The sequence below is a fragment of the Garra rufa genome, chromosome 13, assembly GCF_049309525.1.
Source record: "Garra rufa chromosome 13, GarRuf1.0, whole genome shotgun sequence".
Lineage (NCBI taxonomy): Eukaryota > Metazoa > Chordata > Actinopteri > Cypriniformes > Cyprinidae > Garra > Garra rufa.
In genome coordinates, this window is record NC_133373.1 from 36,275,634 (window position 1) to 36,291,984 (window position 16,351).

The 16,351-nt window shown below is 35.0% G+C and overlaps 2 protein-coding genes across 3 annotated transcripts in view; one reads left to right on the forward strand and one right to left on the reverse strand.

Moving 5' to 3' along the window:
- cep85l (centrosomal protein 85, like) overlaps positions 1–16,351 on the forward strand; it is an 88,442-nt gene that overhangs the window by 39,260 nt on the left and 32,831 nt on the right.
- On the reverse strand, positions 762–16,351 carry pln1 (phospholamban 1). 2 transcript variants are annotated; one of them, XR_012357568.1, is made up of 2 exons: positions 16,299–16,351; positions 762–1,888 (listed from the first exon to the last, which is right to left on the reverse strand). XR_012357568.1 is itself a non-coding variant. In XM_073853101.1 (2 exons), exon 2 carries the CDS (start codon positions 6,200–6,202, stop codon positions 6,044–6,046), a length of 159 nt encoding a protein of 52 aa, XP_073709202.1. In that variant the 5' UTR covers positions 6,203–6,320; positions 16,299–16,351; the 3' UTR covers positions 5,982–6,043. The 2 variants fall into 2 exon arrangements, 1 of the variants encoding a protein (XP_073709202.1); XM_073853101.1 differs by lacking the exon at positions 762–1,888 and adding an exon at positions 5,982–6,320.

Genomic DNA, 16,351 nt, shown 5'->3' on the forward strand with positions numbered 1-16,351 from the left:
GCTTTATTTTAAATAAAACTATATTCTATTATTTTTCTTTTATTTAAGTTTTTTTTATCTTTTTTTTTCAGTTTAATTTTACTTGCCTTCCAACATATTCATTTAAAAAATTAAAACATTTAAAGTTATGAATTTAAATTTACTGTATTTAATGTTTAGATAGATAGATAGCTTTAATATTTCTATTTTTTAAAGTATTTCTAAATATTTTTCTTTTTTTTCTAATATTTATTTTTTATATTTAACAATTATACATTTAAAAATTAGTATAATGAGAGTAGTTTAAATGTTTTGTTGTACCGACCAGCATGTCTCAAATGCTGTAGAGTTTGACTTGTATTGCACTTGCATTGAAATTAAGTTCAAATTAAGCTTTAAAATCAACGTCAAACTTTCTAATCAGCCGTATTTTCTGAAAACTGCGTGTTACCTACTTGAATGGAGCCAGGTAGTTGGACGGGTTAAAAAGAAAGGCGTATTCTTGATGTCAATAAGAAAAGTCATTTCAGAGAAAAAGCTTATGATTGAAATAATGTGCACCGTTGACTCATGCACAATATGACCTAGATTGCATGCATTAGGAAAGTGAAGGTCCATTTGATTTCATGTTGATTATGGTCTCCAGTGCCGATTAATCTATTTTTAGGTGTGAAAACCTAGTGTTTGTTCCAAATGGACTCTGCAGGACTTAAATATTTGCTGATGTCTAAGCTTGAGACTTAAACCGCCTTATTCAGCTCACAAAGAGACACAAAAACATCTTGTTATCAGTGGAAGAGTTTTATTTGCAGCGCTCGCTTCCATTGTCTTATTTCTCAAGTGCCAGCACTGCACACTAATTACTTCCCATTTATGAGTACAATTATGTCATAAATATATTCACACAGATATTAACAAGAACACAGTGATTGTATAAATAATAAATGAAGGTTACATGTTTCGATTACATCACAAGCAAGCCAGTGCGTATTCTCTTTAAAACCACAACCGTGTCCTTTAGTTTATGAAACACATCTTATGAGTGCATATCTACAGCTTTCATCGCAGAAAAATACATATTTTTAAGAATAGCGTCAGTGGTGTGTCACGTGACTTTAGTTTGAAAGCATTTGACCTGGAGTTTGAATCCATTGTGTTGTTTTTCAGAGCAATAAGAGGCAACAACCACTAGAGGGCACAAAACATGCACTATTTCTACTTCTTGTCACTGTTTTAAAGCCTCGGGACTCAAATGTAGCAGCGTTTTTCATCTGTTATCAAGTTTTATGTTTTGTTTGAGAGTGGTGGAAATCAGTTTTTAGCATTTACCTCACTCCTCCATTAAGCTCTAACAAAGCGTGTGTTGTACGTTAAAGGTATTATAGCTGATATATTTCAACACTAGACCTCAAAACATCCCAAACTGATTCAAATGTGTCCTGAGAAATAATAAAAGACAGTGGAAAAAATAGTCAGGGGAACCGCCCACATCAGAAAACCAGCCAATCAGAAACATTCTCTGCCTGTTAATCATTTCACACAGGTTTGTCTGCTGTGTAGCTGTATAGAAATCAGTCTGATGTCATGTAAGGCATTTTTTAAATGGTTTTGGAGGTAGAGAGAGGTAGAGTCTCAAAACATACGTCCCTCTTGTACCCATTCTTCTTGTTTCTGGCCATTTTCGGCTCACATGAGCTTGACCAGGATCAGCATGAGCAGTAGAGCCACTACAATAAGCAGGAAGTTGAGCAGCAGGTTTAGGCCTCGGTTATTGGTCAGATCCATATTGATGGGATGGAGGTTTGCAGGGATGTTCGGGTTCAGCTGTGTGCACTCGACTGTGGAGGTTGTTCTTGTTCGCCAATGAGCTGGTTACATCACTCTGGTCTCTTATATGCCACGGAAAGAGCTAAACATGATTGACAGACTGACATGAGCTTTGCTGACAGGACAAAATCATATAAACAGACAGTAACTGGTTCTCTTAGGTGTTAGGTCTTATACAGGGCTGCACATAAGTGGTCCGCACAGGTCCGCATGCACGACCGAAAAAACATGGTTGCAGCTGTTAATGTACAATTGCCAATTTAGATTTCTGTTCGGACTGAAAACATTATTATAGGCTATTAAAGCAAAAACGCAAGAACATGACATTTCATTCACTAACGCTCTTTAATCTGCCGTCCGCCTCGCACCATTCGCCTTTGCCGGCAACCCGCCAAAATAAAAGCTTGCTTTTAGGTTTGAAAATGATGAAAATTCACATTAAAAAAGTAAATATTGTTTTATTTATATGTTTACTATAAAATAAATGTGTTTTTATTTAATACTTTCTTTTTTAAAACATAATACTACTACCACACTTTATTATTTTATTTAACCCTTGTGCGTCAAAAAAAAATTACACATAGGTGCAAAATGGACAAAAATGTCCAAAAAATATGATTTATTAATATTTTTTTCCACTTTCACTGATGTCGATTTTTAACCAGCGTCTGTTCTATCTATATATACCACACATTTATTAATTTTCAGAATTGTAACCCTTTTAAATGCTGATTTGTTTACACAATGCCACAGGTGTTTTTTTTTTTTTATGAAAAAATGAAATATAGTAGTTAATTTCCATATACTAAATGCTAAGCAGATTTTTTTTTCTTTGCTTATAAGATTCTTGGGTGTGTCAGTGAAGAACAACAACATCAATTTTGAGGCATTTATATTTTTTATGTAGTATTTTTTTAAATTTGAAGCCTTGCCGACAGAATGAATGCCTATTAGCAAATAGTGCATCATTTCATAGTCAAATGGCCCTGGGTTAAAAAATTGCAGTTTTTTAATGGGTTTCAATGTGGACATTTTTGTCTTTAAGGTCCTGAGTGTGAGTATTTTTTGTACGGAGGGTAAAATTGATTTTTTTTAAGGAAATGAGGGGGAAATATTAAAATTTCAATAAAAATAATCACCTGAGCCAAAATGTATGCAGTTGGCATTAACACAGGCACACTTATAACAAAAAACAAAATTGAAATGAACGAAAATGTCGCACAAGGGTTAAACAATATATATAAATATAAATAAATAAATAAAGTCCAATTATATTATTATCACTATTATTATTATTTTTTTTTTTAGAGTTATATTTTATGGGTCACACTATGTGTAGTGTAAGGACCAAACCAAATTTCTAGGTTCTTTTATGAGAACCAGGCTAAAAAACTTATGTGCACCCCTGGTCTTATAGTAAACTAGATTGAAGGTTCACTTCCAGAGCAAAAATTTACAAATAATGTAGTACTCACCCCATTGTCATCCAAGATGTTCATGTCTTTCTTTCTTTAGTCGTGAAAAAATGTTTTTTTGAGAAAAACGTTTCAGGAATTATCCCCATATAATGGACTTCTATGGTGGCCGTAAGTTTGCAGTTTCAGTGAAGCTTTGAAGGGCTCTAAACGACCCCAGCCGAAGAATAAGGGTCTTATCTAGCGAAACGATCTGTCATTTTCTAAAAAAAAAAAAAAAAAAAAAGTACAAATGTATATACTTTTAAACCTCAAATGCTCGTTATGTCTAGCTCTGCCATGCGCATGCATACTCTGTGCAGTCCCGTTCAAGACAGTTAGGGTATGTCTAAAAACTTCCATCTCATTTTCTCTTCCAAATTCAAAATCGCCCTACATTTCTGTTTTACCTTCTTAGTAAAGGGCGTTTGACCTTCTTTGCATGTTCACTTTGTAAACACTGGGTCTGTACTTCTGCAGCAATGTAGGGCGATTTTGAAGTTGGAGGAGAAAATGAGATAGTTTTTCGACATACCCTAACTGTATTGCATCTGAATACACAGAGTTCACGCAGAGCTAGACAAAACGAGCATTTTAGGTTAAAATGTATACACAAATTTTATTTTTATTTTTTTAAGAAAATAACCAATCGTTTCACTAGATAAGACCTTTCTTCCTCGGCTGGGATCGTTTAGAGCCCTTTGAAGCTGCATTTAAACTGCATTTTGGAAGTTCAAACTTGCAGGCACCTAGACATGGAGAGAAATCCTGAAAAGTTTTCCTCAAAGAACACAATTACTGTACGATTGAAGAAAGAAAGACATGAACATCTTGGAAGACAATGAGGCGAGTATGTTATCTCAAAAGTTCTGGAAGTGAACTATTCCTTTAAGACACAGTTTTTTATTGTTAAACTGAATTAGTAAAGTGGGATTATCAGTCAAAAACAAAAACGGCACACTTTTTATTGCACACGAGTGATCATTTAATGTTTTTATTGAGCAGGTGTTTTTCAGTTCGGCACAGTGTAAAAGAAGATGAGGTTCAGTCGAAATCCCTCTGGCCCGTAGGTGACATGCAGTGATGGGATAGTGACAGAAACATGGAGAGACACTTGCATGCAGCATAAGTTCACAGTGAAGGCTGGTCAGTTCCTCAGTTTGCCTCAGAAAACAGAACTCCAGTTTTAGTTGGACGCAGCTTTAACTCTACACTGTTGTCCAAAAGTTTGGGGTAAGGTTTAAATCTTTTATGCTCACCAAGGCTGCATTTATTTGATCAAAAATACAGTAAAAACAGTAAAAATTAAACTTTTATATATATATATATATATATATATATAAAGTTTAAATTGTTTTGTTTTTTTTATTTAAAATACATTTTTAGTAACACTTTATAATAAGGTTTCATTTGTTAAAATTAGTTACTACTACTACTACATTAGTTAACATTAACTAACAAAGAAAAATACTAAAGCATTTTTTAATCTTAGTTAATGTTGATTGCAACATTTGCGAATACATAATTAAAATCAAAAGTTGTATTCATTAATGTTATTTATTTATTTATTTATTTATTTTTACTAAAATTAACTGTGAATAATACTGTGACAGATGTGTTAGTCATTGTTTTTTAATCCTAGTTAGCTTAAGTATAGTTAACAAATGACACCTTATTGTAAAGTGTGTTTTTTTTTTGTAATATTGAATATCTTTACTGTCATTTTTGATCAAATTATTCCATCTATGCTGAATAAAACTTTTTTTATTCATATTGCAAAAAATAATCAGCTTTTGGACAGAAATGCAGCTAGTCAGTATTTTTCAGTATTAAATGCAATATGCGACCCTGGACCACAAAACCAGTCATAAAGGTCAATTTTTTTTTAATTGTGGTTTATACATCATCTGAATCTGAATAAATAAATTTCCATTGATATATGGTTTGTTAGGATAGGACAATATTTGTCTGAGATACAACTATTTTAAAATCTGGAATCAAAAGATTGACAAAGTTGCCTTTAAAGTTGTACAAATGAACTTCTTAGCAATGCATATTACTACTCAAAAATTACGTTTTGATATATTTAGGGTTGGAAATTTACAAAGTATCTTCATGGATTATAATCTTTACTTAATATCCAAATGATTTTTAGAAAAAGAAAGAAAAATTGACCCATACAATGTATTCTCGTCTATTGCTACAAATATAGGCCTATCTGTACTACTTACGACTGGTTTTGTGGTCCAGGGTCACATATATGTGCAATTATATTCTATATTTATATTTGCCTTATTAATTTTGCCTCCTCCGCTGCATTGGATTTACTTTTTCTGGCACTGTGCATTATGAAATTTGGCTTATCTCTCTAAGGATACACGACTGCTGCTTTAGCATTTGGCCCGAATTAAATTAAGCTAAATTATATAATTAAATTGTGAGACCTTAATCAAATACATTGGCATTTTAATCATCTGCCTCTCTAGTTATTGATATTGGCAACATCCACTATACTTTAACAACTTGTTTCTATCAGTATTGCCTTTCTTGTTATACTCTAAATGTGCTATTTACTGGAAATCATGCAGTCTGCAACCCAACTACTCAAAACCCTCTATAAAATAATAAATAGCCCCGCCCATCCCTCCCCTCAACGCGATTGGCCCCGCCCATCCCTCCCCTCAACGCGATTGGCCCCGCCCATCCCTCCCCTCAACGCGATTGGCCCCTATGTACAGTCCTTCGCCCTCATTGGCTAGAGGGAAACCCGTGGCCCCTCCCGCTCACATTAGCAAGACAATGATGTAGATGAGCAGCAGGCAGATGAGGATGAGGCAGAAGTTGACGAAGAGATCCTGCATCTTTTGCTTGGCCTGCTGGGGAACCTCCATGGTGGACGCTCGCCGCATGGCCGCCCGCGTCATGTGCTGCACCTTCTCCATGCTGAAGTGGGGTGGGTGGAGCGGATTAGTGCAGAAAGAGGGGAGAGGTGCAGAGGAGAGAGAAAGTGGAGCGGAGAGCCGTGTGAGGAGGTGATCCGTTTGCCAGCGGACACGGGTGCTGAGGGAAAGGAGCAGGAGATGAAAGAGTGAATGTGCATGCAGATTCACACGTGACATGCTAGGGGTTGCACCGACTAACCGACTAGTCGACTTTAATGCTCTGCCATGACGCTTTAAGCTTAACGTCGACTAGTCGCTGGTCCTATAGAGGGCGCAACAGGATAAGAAGTCTTTGAAGTACTCTCTGTTTTTTAAAAAAGAGCTAAAATTATAGATAAAGCATACTCCGAAAGCGCTCCACAAGACGTGTGATTATACTATCTTAATGCTTAAAACTGAACAGGAGAATGCACGTTTTAAACAGCTTATTGTAATTGCCATTCTAATCTAATGCACTGCGTTGTAACGCACACACATAGCTCGTACATCACGTGCAGATCGCGCGCACACAATCATTCAAAAGCGCGGTGCGAAAATGAATTGTCAACACTGTTTTATTATTTCTCCGTAATATAGCTTAGGAACTGAAAACTTCTAGCATATATTTCTTAGTAATTAAAACCCACAGCTTTATTATTAGGCTAGTAGAGAGACGCTGCAAGGTAGAATTAATTCACACACGCAATCGCTCTCTCACTAATGACTTTATATAAATGTAATCTTTACAGTGCTACTTTATCTGTATCTGATTTAGAACGAGCAGAAATCTGTGAGAAATATAACGACCCAAAGACAAAATAACTGATAAAAGCAAAGTATTGTAAGAGCAATAGCCATTTAGGCAGTGCTGTGTCATATGCCATAGCTGTGCACAAGGTGTTCCAGTCTCAGCTCAAGGTTTAGGTAGGCTATTTGTTTAATAATGACGTTATAAGCGACTAGTCGACGTCGACTCGACTTTTATCACATAAATGTCGACTTCAAAAAATCTGAAGTCGTTCAACCCCTATGACATGCAGGTTTGGTGGATGTTTCAAAAGACTTTGATATATAGTGTCCTTAAAGTGATAATTTCACCCACATGTCGTTCCAAACCTGTAAAACCTTGGTTCGTCTTTAGAACACAAATGAAGATATTTTTGATGAAATCTGAGAGCTTTCTTTGACCCTGCATAGACAGCAATGCAACTGACACGTTCAAAGCGCAGAAAGGTAATAAGAGAATCGATAAAATAGTAGCTTCATAACATTACAGTTGAACCAATGATGTAACATTGACTTATTTATCAATGTCCTTACTACTTTTCTAGTCTCTAAATGTGGTAGTTGCATTGCTGTCTATGCAGGGTTAGAAAGGTATTGGATTTCATCAAAAATATCTTAATTTATGTTCCAAAGTTGAGGATGAGGGTGAGAAGTTAATGACAGAATTTTCTTTTTTGGGTGAACTATCCTTTTAAAAGTGATAGTTCATCTAAAAATGAAATATTTATTCAGAACACAAGAAGATTTTGAAAAACTATAATATAATGGACCCCATTGACTTTTATTGTATGGGGAAAAAAAACACTGAGATCACTGTGTTCTATGGGTAAGTTGAGTTTTTTTTGGGGGGGTGAACTATACCTTAAAGGTCTTTTCACATGACAAGTATTGAAGAAGAGTGATTTTATGATTTGACAAGAAATCGTCAGGTTTATACAATGTAAACATGTACAGATTTGAATTTGGAACTGAAAAAATGTTTATAGTTGCTTCAATACATCAAAAAAAAATTCACACAATTTTAGTTGAAGAACACTGATATTATGACTACACCGAAGTAGAATTATGAAGCATTGAAGTCAAGATCTCTTCATACATTTTAGCTTATAAATTAACAATAGTTAATAAACGTTTATTTTTAATCATTGCTTCTTGTATTGTAATGAGACAAATTTATACACTACTATTCAAAACTTTGAGGTCAGTAGGATTTTTTTGATAAAAGGAGTCTCTTGTGCTCAACCAGGCTGAATTTGGTGAATCTTAAAAATATAGTAAATCTAGTAAAAGCAATAATATTGTGGAATATTATTAAAATTTTAAATTTCAATTAAAAAAGCATTTAAAAAAAAACACAATTTATTATCAATGTGTTGCTTAATATTTTTGTAGAAACAGTAATTCATTTTTTCAGGATCCATTGATGAATATAAAGTTCAAAACAATGGCTTTTTTTTTTCAACCTGGTTTTCATGAGAGCACCTGGAGATTTGGTTTGGTGCTCACACTGCACACAGTGTAAAATATATCAAATATAACTATTAAAAAAATGTATAATAGTATTATTGCACTTTATTTAGATTTTTTTATATATATAAACAAAATAATAAAGAATGATTCTATATTTTAAAATAAATGAGTATTAAATAAAATAATGCTGGGCAGCGATTTATCACATCCCTAATAAAATTTTCAAAAATCTTTAATATATAAACATAACATATTTTTCTTAAATGTATACATGCATGTGGGTATTTATATCTGCATAATAAATATAAACAGTACACACACATATATGAAAAAAATGCTAATATTTACATTTTCATTTAAATTGTTCATATGAATTTTATATGCATTTTTACTTTTTTAAAACCTAAAATCAGCAAGCTTTTATTTTGGCAGGTTGCCAGCAAGTATATGCACTGTTGGTTTTGGTGTATAGAGTGTAGACTATAGTTATGTTTTCATTTCAAAAGAAAATCTTGTACAGTATTACAGTTAGTCAAGCTAAAACTGTGAATGTTCATTAACAGCTGTCAACATGTCGATACGCAAAAAGTTTCTTGATTAGATTTATTTTAATGTAATGCATTTTTGTTGAATAAAGCAATGCATTTTTCTTTTTCCATGTGAATTTTACTGTGCTTTAAAATGGTCAAAGTTGAAATAGTTTGACTCTTTATGGCATTCAGTGCATTTTATGCAAGTCGAGTAAAATGGCTTTTACTCTCAAACAGAGCCTTTCTATGTCCTGAATGGTTTCAGTTTCAGCTGTGACACGTAAAAGGCAGATGCTTGACAACTAAAATTAAAACCCCAGGGGTCTCACTTCCTCCGGACTTTTCTTTCAGCCTGGATTTTGCAGTCTTACTCTTGCTTTTACACCAGTAGATGCTCTCATACAAAGCTTTGGTCTATCACACTTCGAGCGCAACGTCATTAACCTGTTATTTTTATTGAACGCTTGGGAGATGAGACTTCAGCAGCACATACTGTCTTTATATAACTGTCTTTGCGGTGTAGGAGTGAGCTTATTTCTTTTCATTATCCTATCTTGGCGCTGAGTAAATAAAAAGAGGTGGCTTCAGAAAGATGTTTTATATTGCTGATTTTACATGTGTACAAAACAGCCCAAATCAGGATTTAGCACTTCGCCTCCGGAAAGATTAGATGAAGCCCTGTTTTCGCTGAAAGATAAAGTGGACTTGATTATAAATCTCGTCTTAGATGAGCTTATCTCTCCCTTTCAGACTGCTGCTCATTCCTGTCTCCTCAAATATGTAGGGAGTTCTGTCTTACGGACGCGTTAGGCTGCATCGCTGATGCGAAAGCACCTGTGGCCTGTGTTCTCATTGGCCGCTGTGTTGTTGTGTTATCTGCTTCGCTGCAGTAAGGTTATTCTAAGAAGTGACCTTTGCCGATCAGGATATTCCATTGAAAGCGTGGCCAGGACTTACCCAGAATCCCTCAGGAGCCTGACTCTGTTTTACCACGTACAACTTATCACCAAGAGAGTCATGAAGGCCTGGGATGATGTTGTTGTTGGATATGTGGACTGTCACTACTTTAGCCTGATGGGAAACGGTTATATGAGGATGTCTGGTGTTTTTGGGAGATGTTGGATTGCTTGTTTTGATAGTGACCTGTCTGGTCGTATTTGACAGAAACCTGTTCCTTTGCAACAGCTTGTAAAGACATAAAACAGATCTTTAATGGCGTGCATGCTGTGTCCAACAATTTATGCATATATACAATTTATGTTGTTTAATATGGTTTTGAAAGCTTCAAGCAGCGGCTTCCTGTCAGAAAAATGACACACTTCTTGTTTTAGTCTGTTCCATTTTAAATTACTACTGACTAGTTTTGGATTTTTAGTCTTTTCTTTTTTCTTTATATATATTTTTAGCAACTACAAATTTCCATGCTTTCAGTGTGGCTTTTTAGCTAATTTGTGCTGTTCTGAACACCCTGAACGCTGGGTTTTTAAGTATATTTTTACATTTTAAGTCAAATTAAAACTGTCTTATAACAAAACAATCCATCTTGTATACATGTCCCCTAAAAATGCATCTAACTGAAGTCACATACAGTCAAAGCCAGCCTAATTAAACACTTCCAACTCTACCTGTTAAATCTGGAAATAGTTCATTTCCATATTTTAAGTGCCAGGACTCGAAAAATGTATGTAATTAAAGGAGCACTTCCAAAAAAAAAAAAAATCCTGATAATTTACTCACCCCCATGTCATTCAAGATGTGCATGTCTTTCTTTTTTCAGAAAGAAATTCAAAATTCAAGAAATTAAGTTTTTTAGGAAAACATTCCAGGATTTTTCTCCATATAGTAGACTTCAATGGTGCTCAAAGGATTGAAGGTAAAAAATGCAGTTTCAGTGCCTTCAAAGGGCTCTATATGATCCCAGCCGAGGAAGCCAAGTCCATTTTCTTAAAAAAAAAATATTTATACACTTTTTAACCACAAATACTTGTCTTCTCATTTTCTGCTCCAACTTCAAAATTGTCTTAAATCGCTGTTTCACCTTTTTCTGTAAAGGGTGTTTGACCTTCTTTGCACATTTACTTTGCACGGTACTTCTGCAACGATGTAGGGTGATTTTAAGGTCATGTAGAGCCTTTCGAAGCTGCATTGAAACTTAAAGCTGCATTTTTAACCTTCAATCTGTTGAGCACTATTGAAGTCCACTATATAGAGAAAAATCCTGAAAAGTTTTTCTCAAAAAAATTAATTTCTTTGCGACTAAAGAAAGAAAGACATTAATTCTTGGAGGACATGGGGGTGAGTAAATGATTAGGAAATGTTTATTCTGGAAGTGAAGTAATCCTTTAAATCCTAAAGGGTCATGCAAAAAAGTCATGGCGATTTTTTATAGTCAGTTATTCTCAGTTCTAAAATATTTATATTTCTAGAAAGTAATTTTTGGTGTGATATTTATGCAATGAATTTTAAAAATATGATTATATCAGGATGAATTGGAACTGGGGCCATCGAGTTTCATGACTGTACTTTGTATTTGTTCAAGATCTTTTTTACAACCTGATCTCACTCAGTCCACAAGTCCAATTCCAATCGCAAGCGGTTGCTGTTTTACCGCCTCTAGTGTTCATTTCTGTTGGATCCCTACTACAGTTGGCCATTGGAGTTCAGTAATTGAAGAAAAACAAGAAATAAGGGTCTTATCTAGCAAAACAATCGGTCACTTGGGGTCGCTCTTGAGAGCCCTAATGTCGTATCATTTGACACAACATCTCCTTTCCCTCCATCAGGAAACGAGGGTTACCAAACGAACCGAGATGTTCCCTCTCTGTTGTTCACTTCGACGTTGTGTCAAATGATATGACACTAGGGGTCACTCTTGAGAGCCCTAGAGTCGTATTATTCGACACAACGTGTACGTTCCCTCTCTGTCGTTCAATTCTGTGTTGTCAAATGTTACAACACTAGGGGTCACTCTTGAGAACGAAGGAAACAAAGGTTACCATACATAACCAAGACGTTCCCTCTCTGTCGTTCACTTCGACGTGAACGTGAATAGGGCTCTCAAGAGTATCATTCGACACAATGTCTCCATTCCCTCCATCAGGGAACAAGGGTTACCATACGTAACCAAGATGTTCCCTCTGTGGTTCACTTCGACGTTGTGTCGAATGATACAACACTAGGGCTCTCAAGAGTGACCCCTAGTGTTGTAGCATTCGACACAACGTCTCCATTCCCTCCATTAGGGAACGAGGGTTACCATATGTAACCGAGATGTTCCCTCTCTGTGGTTCACTTTGACGTTGTGTCGAATATTACAACACCAGGGCTCTCAAGGGTGACCCCTAGTGTTGTAGCATTCGACACAACGTCTCCATTCCCTCCATTAGGGAACGAGGGTTACCATATATAACCGAGATGTTCCCTCTCTGTGGTTCACTTTGACGTTGTGTCGAATATTACAACACCAGGGCTCTCAAGAGTGACCCCTAGTGTTGTAGCATTCGACACAACGTCTCCATTCCCTCCATTAGGGAACGAGGGTTACCATATGTAACAGAGATGTTCCCTCTCTGTGGTTCACTTTGACATTGTGTCGAATATTACAACACTAGGGGTCACTCTTGAGAACGAAGGAAACGAAGGTTACCATACGTAACCAAGACGTTCCCTCTCTGTCGTTCACTTCGACGTGAACATGAATGGGGCTCTCAAGAGCAACCCCTAGAGTCGTATCATTCGACACAACGTCTCCGTTCCCTCCATCAGCGAACGAGGGTTACCATACATAGCCGAGACGTTCTTCATCTGTGTACTTTGGTTCAAAAAAGTAGGGTAAGGCGGAAAAACACCATCTCATTTTCTCCTCCCACTTTAAAATCGTCCGACATCATCGTTTTTTTTGTAAAGGGTCTAAATTTTTATCTTTTTTTAGAAAAGGACTGACCATTTTACTAAATAAGATCCTTGTTCCTCGGCTGGGATTGGGCAGAGCCCTTTGAAGCTGCATTAAAACTGCAATTTGAACCTGCTGATCCCCATTGAAATCCACTATATGGGGAAAAATCCTGGAATGTTTTTTTTTTTTTTTAAACCTTTCTTTTCGACTGAAGAAAGAAAGACATGAACATCTTAGATGACATCGGGCCAGTAAAAACCTGGACATTTTTTATTCTGGAAGTGAACTAATCCTTTAAGACTTGCGTCTAGCTGACCGATGTCGCTGAAGAAAGACGTTAAGTGTGTGAGTGACTGACAGCGAAGCCTGGAGTGGAGCAGTCCATTCAGGTGCCCATCGCACGCCGCACGTGACACAGAGGAGATAAACGCGCTGGCGGTGACAACGGGCTTTGGAGAGATGTTTGTCAACACCACAGGGCAGCAGCATACCAGCACCCTAGTTAGCTGGTCAGGAGTCATGCCCTCCTTCACCACTGGGATTGATAAGATCATTAACAGTCTCCTTAGGAGGCTATCGAGCGGGTCATATGTTTAAGAGACCCTTCCTCATATGGCTATTCTGAGAACTTTCTCAAGCCGTCCTTTGGCAAAAAACAGCAGCACATCTGTACTGAAATGCAGAGACAGAGCCAAGAAAGTTGTGAAAAAATAAAAACGAGCGGAGCAAAAATAAGATGGAATCGCACCGAAGAAGGAAATCATCTGAAAGGCTAGTCCGGTGATTTCCCAAGCCTGTGCATGTTTATGTGCATAATTTTTTACCCTCTGCTGTACAAATATGTCGACGTGAGGCAGAGCGAGTGCACTCAGTTGGCCTCAGCGCTGAACTTTCCATGATGGCATTGTAGAGCAATGCAGTGGGGGTTTTTTTGTGGCATGGTGACTCCTTTGAGGGCATGACTCTTGACAGGTAGGACAGTGCCTGCTGAACTGGCTTTAGGGTAGGCATTTTTGGCTGTGCACACTAGGGCTGTGCCAAAACTGTTGTGTATTGATATTTAATACTTCATTTTGTCACTTCACTGCTTTGAAGCCACCGATCTTTCAGATAAGTAGTATTGATATAGTTTCTTAGAGTTCGGTTAGTGAAAAAGCAGGTCATCTAAAACATGGAAATTCTAAATGCGTTTTAGAGATGCAATACTCAACAAAGTGAAGGAGATTAGTTTGAAACTCATACTGCCGATTCATTCTCTCACAGATAATTTCACATTTACTGGAGTTTCATTCGCTGTGCAGTTATGATATTGTGATGTACCAGTATCCTTTAAATTGTCACTTATACTGTTGTGCAAGTTACTCTAACATGAATTACATTAAACCGACTTAAAAAAAACTAGTTGAATTTCTCATAACTAAAAAAGTTAAAAGTGCTCAACTTATTTTGATGAGTTAAAGTAATGTAAAAACATAAGTTGCCTTGACTTACTGATCATATCATTTTTACAGTGCAATATATATATAAAAAATAAAATAAAATAATAAAAATAGCAGTATTATATAGTTAATATAAACTATATAAAATTATTATTTTTTAATTATATTAAATTAAGGATGTTTTTGTTACAAAAAATGTAATTGTTTTGTATATACACCTATAAAATAAATTATATAAATTATATGTTTTGCTGTATATTATAATGTAATATAATATTGCTGTATTTATTTTTATTATATTTATGTATTTATTAATTTTAATTAATTATTTTGATTAAAATTATTTTTGCATGTATAAAAATGTATTAAATTTACTTTTTCTTGAGAAAAAGCTTTTTAAAAAGCTTTTATTTTTGTAATTTATTAATCAATTTTTTTTTAAATATAAAATAAAAAATTATATATAATATAATATAATTGGGCATGTAGTAAAACAGTTTTTTAATATTCCACATATGTTCACATACTTATTAAATGAGTATTTTTTTATTTCATGGAGTATTAGTATTATTGCTGTATTTTATGTTTATTATATGTATTTATATATTGATAAAAAAAATTTTAATTAATTTTGCACGAATAGAAATGCATAAAATCGACCTTTCCCTGAAAAAAAGCTTTAAACTTTTTAAAATAATTTTTTGGGGGGTTTTGTCTTCTTTTTATCAGCACTTTTTTGTTTTCATGTTTTCAAATATAAAATAAATTATATATAATTTTTGGTAGTATATTAAAAACATATATTAGAATTCTTCTTTTACACGTTTATTTTTTGTTGGTCAGATTTTACATTGAAGGCAAAAGGAAGATCTAAACTAGATAAATAAATACATTTAAAAAACATATTTTGTATGTATATTTTTTTTATTAACTTTTTTTATGGTTTCATGTTTCTGTTATTGTAAAATGGCAAAAATATTTTATATAAATTATATATAATGTTTGGTGATAAATTAAACCTGTTAATTTATATATATATAGATAGATAGATAGATAGATAGATAGATAGATAGATAGATAGATAGATAGATAGATAGATAGATTTCACATACTTGTATGAAATTATAAAATAAATGTTACAAAATATTAACAAATTATTAATAAAATAAAATAATAAATAATATTGCATTAATTGATAAATTAATAATAGTAAATTATGCAATCATATAGTATTATGAATGTAAACATGAATTTGTAGAACAACAAATACGTGTAATGTTTATCATTTTTGTATAAGTGTCGTCATTTCTTTCGTGCATATTTATTGCTTCGATATTAGCCTCGGTCCTATGCAAAAGTCGACACAATTGGACGTGTGCAACCTGTGTTGTGGTTCCTGCTTTAATTCTGTCTGCAGTTAACCTTTCCTCCTCTGCAGGGCCGCGGTGAATGCAGCCAGCTCATTTGTGCTGAAATGAAGGGCTGTCAGATCTCCCAGCGGAGTGCAAATGTGGAGTGTTGTGTATAGGTTGGAGTCAGTCTAGGTCACGTATCCCCGATTTGTGTTCAGAGAAGAATGAGTCTGGCTCGCTGTTTATCGTGGGCACACAGAGCAGTGCTTACAAAGAGCAGCGGACAGACCCAAACATCAAAACTCTGATTAATCTTAGACTCCGTGCATTCGGACACGTCGGCCACTGCTGTGTTCATTTTTGAATATAAAATACAAAGGGTAACTGGTGGAAATGCATATGCATTCGATCGTATATAACCTCATTCAATGATCTTAAGTAAGCCTTTTTTTAATACAAAACTCGGATTTTTAAAAGTCAAACTATTTTTAACTTGACACAATGTCAAAAAAATGGCATGTTTATGAAGAGATGCTCATCAACAGTGCAAGACACAATAGTCACATCTAGATTAAGCTGATCTTTGATGATTAGACAACTATTGTGGGCCATCCTGAAACTGATATAGAAGAAAAAGTTACTTACGTAAAAGTGTAGATGGAGAGTATTGGGGTTCAATCCTGTTGCTCTGGTTTTAG

Bases quoted from the DNA above. Each gene is read 5' to 3' on its own strand.
- pln1 (XM_073853101.1), bottom strand. From the start codon at position 6,202: ATGGAGAAGGTGCAGCACATGACGCGGGCGGCCATGCGGCGAGCGTCC.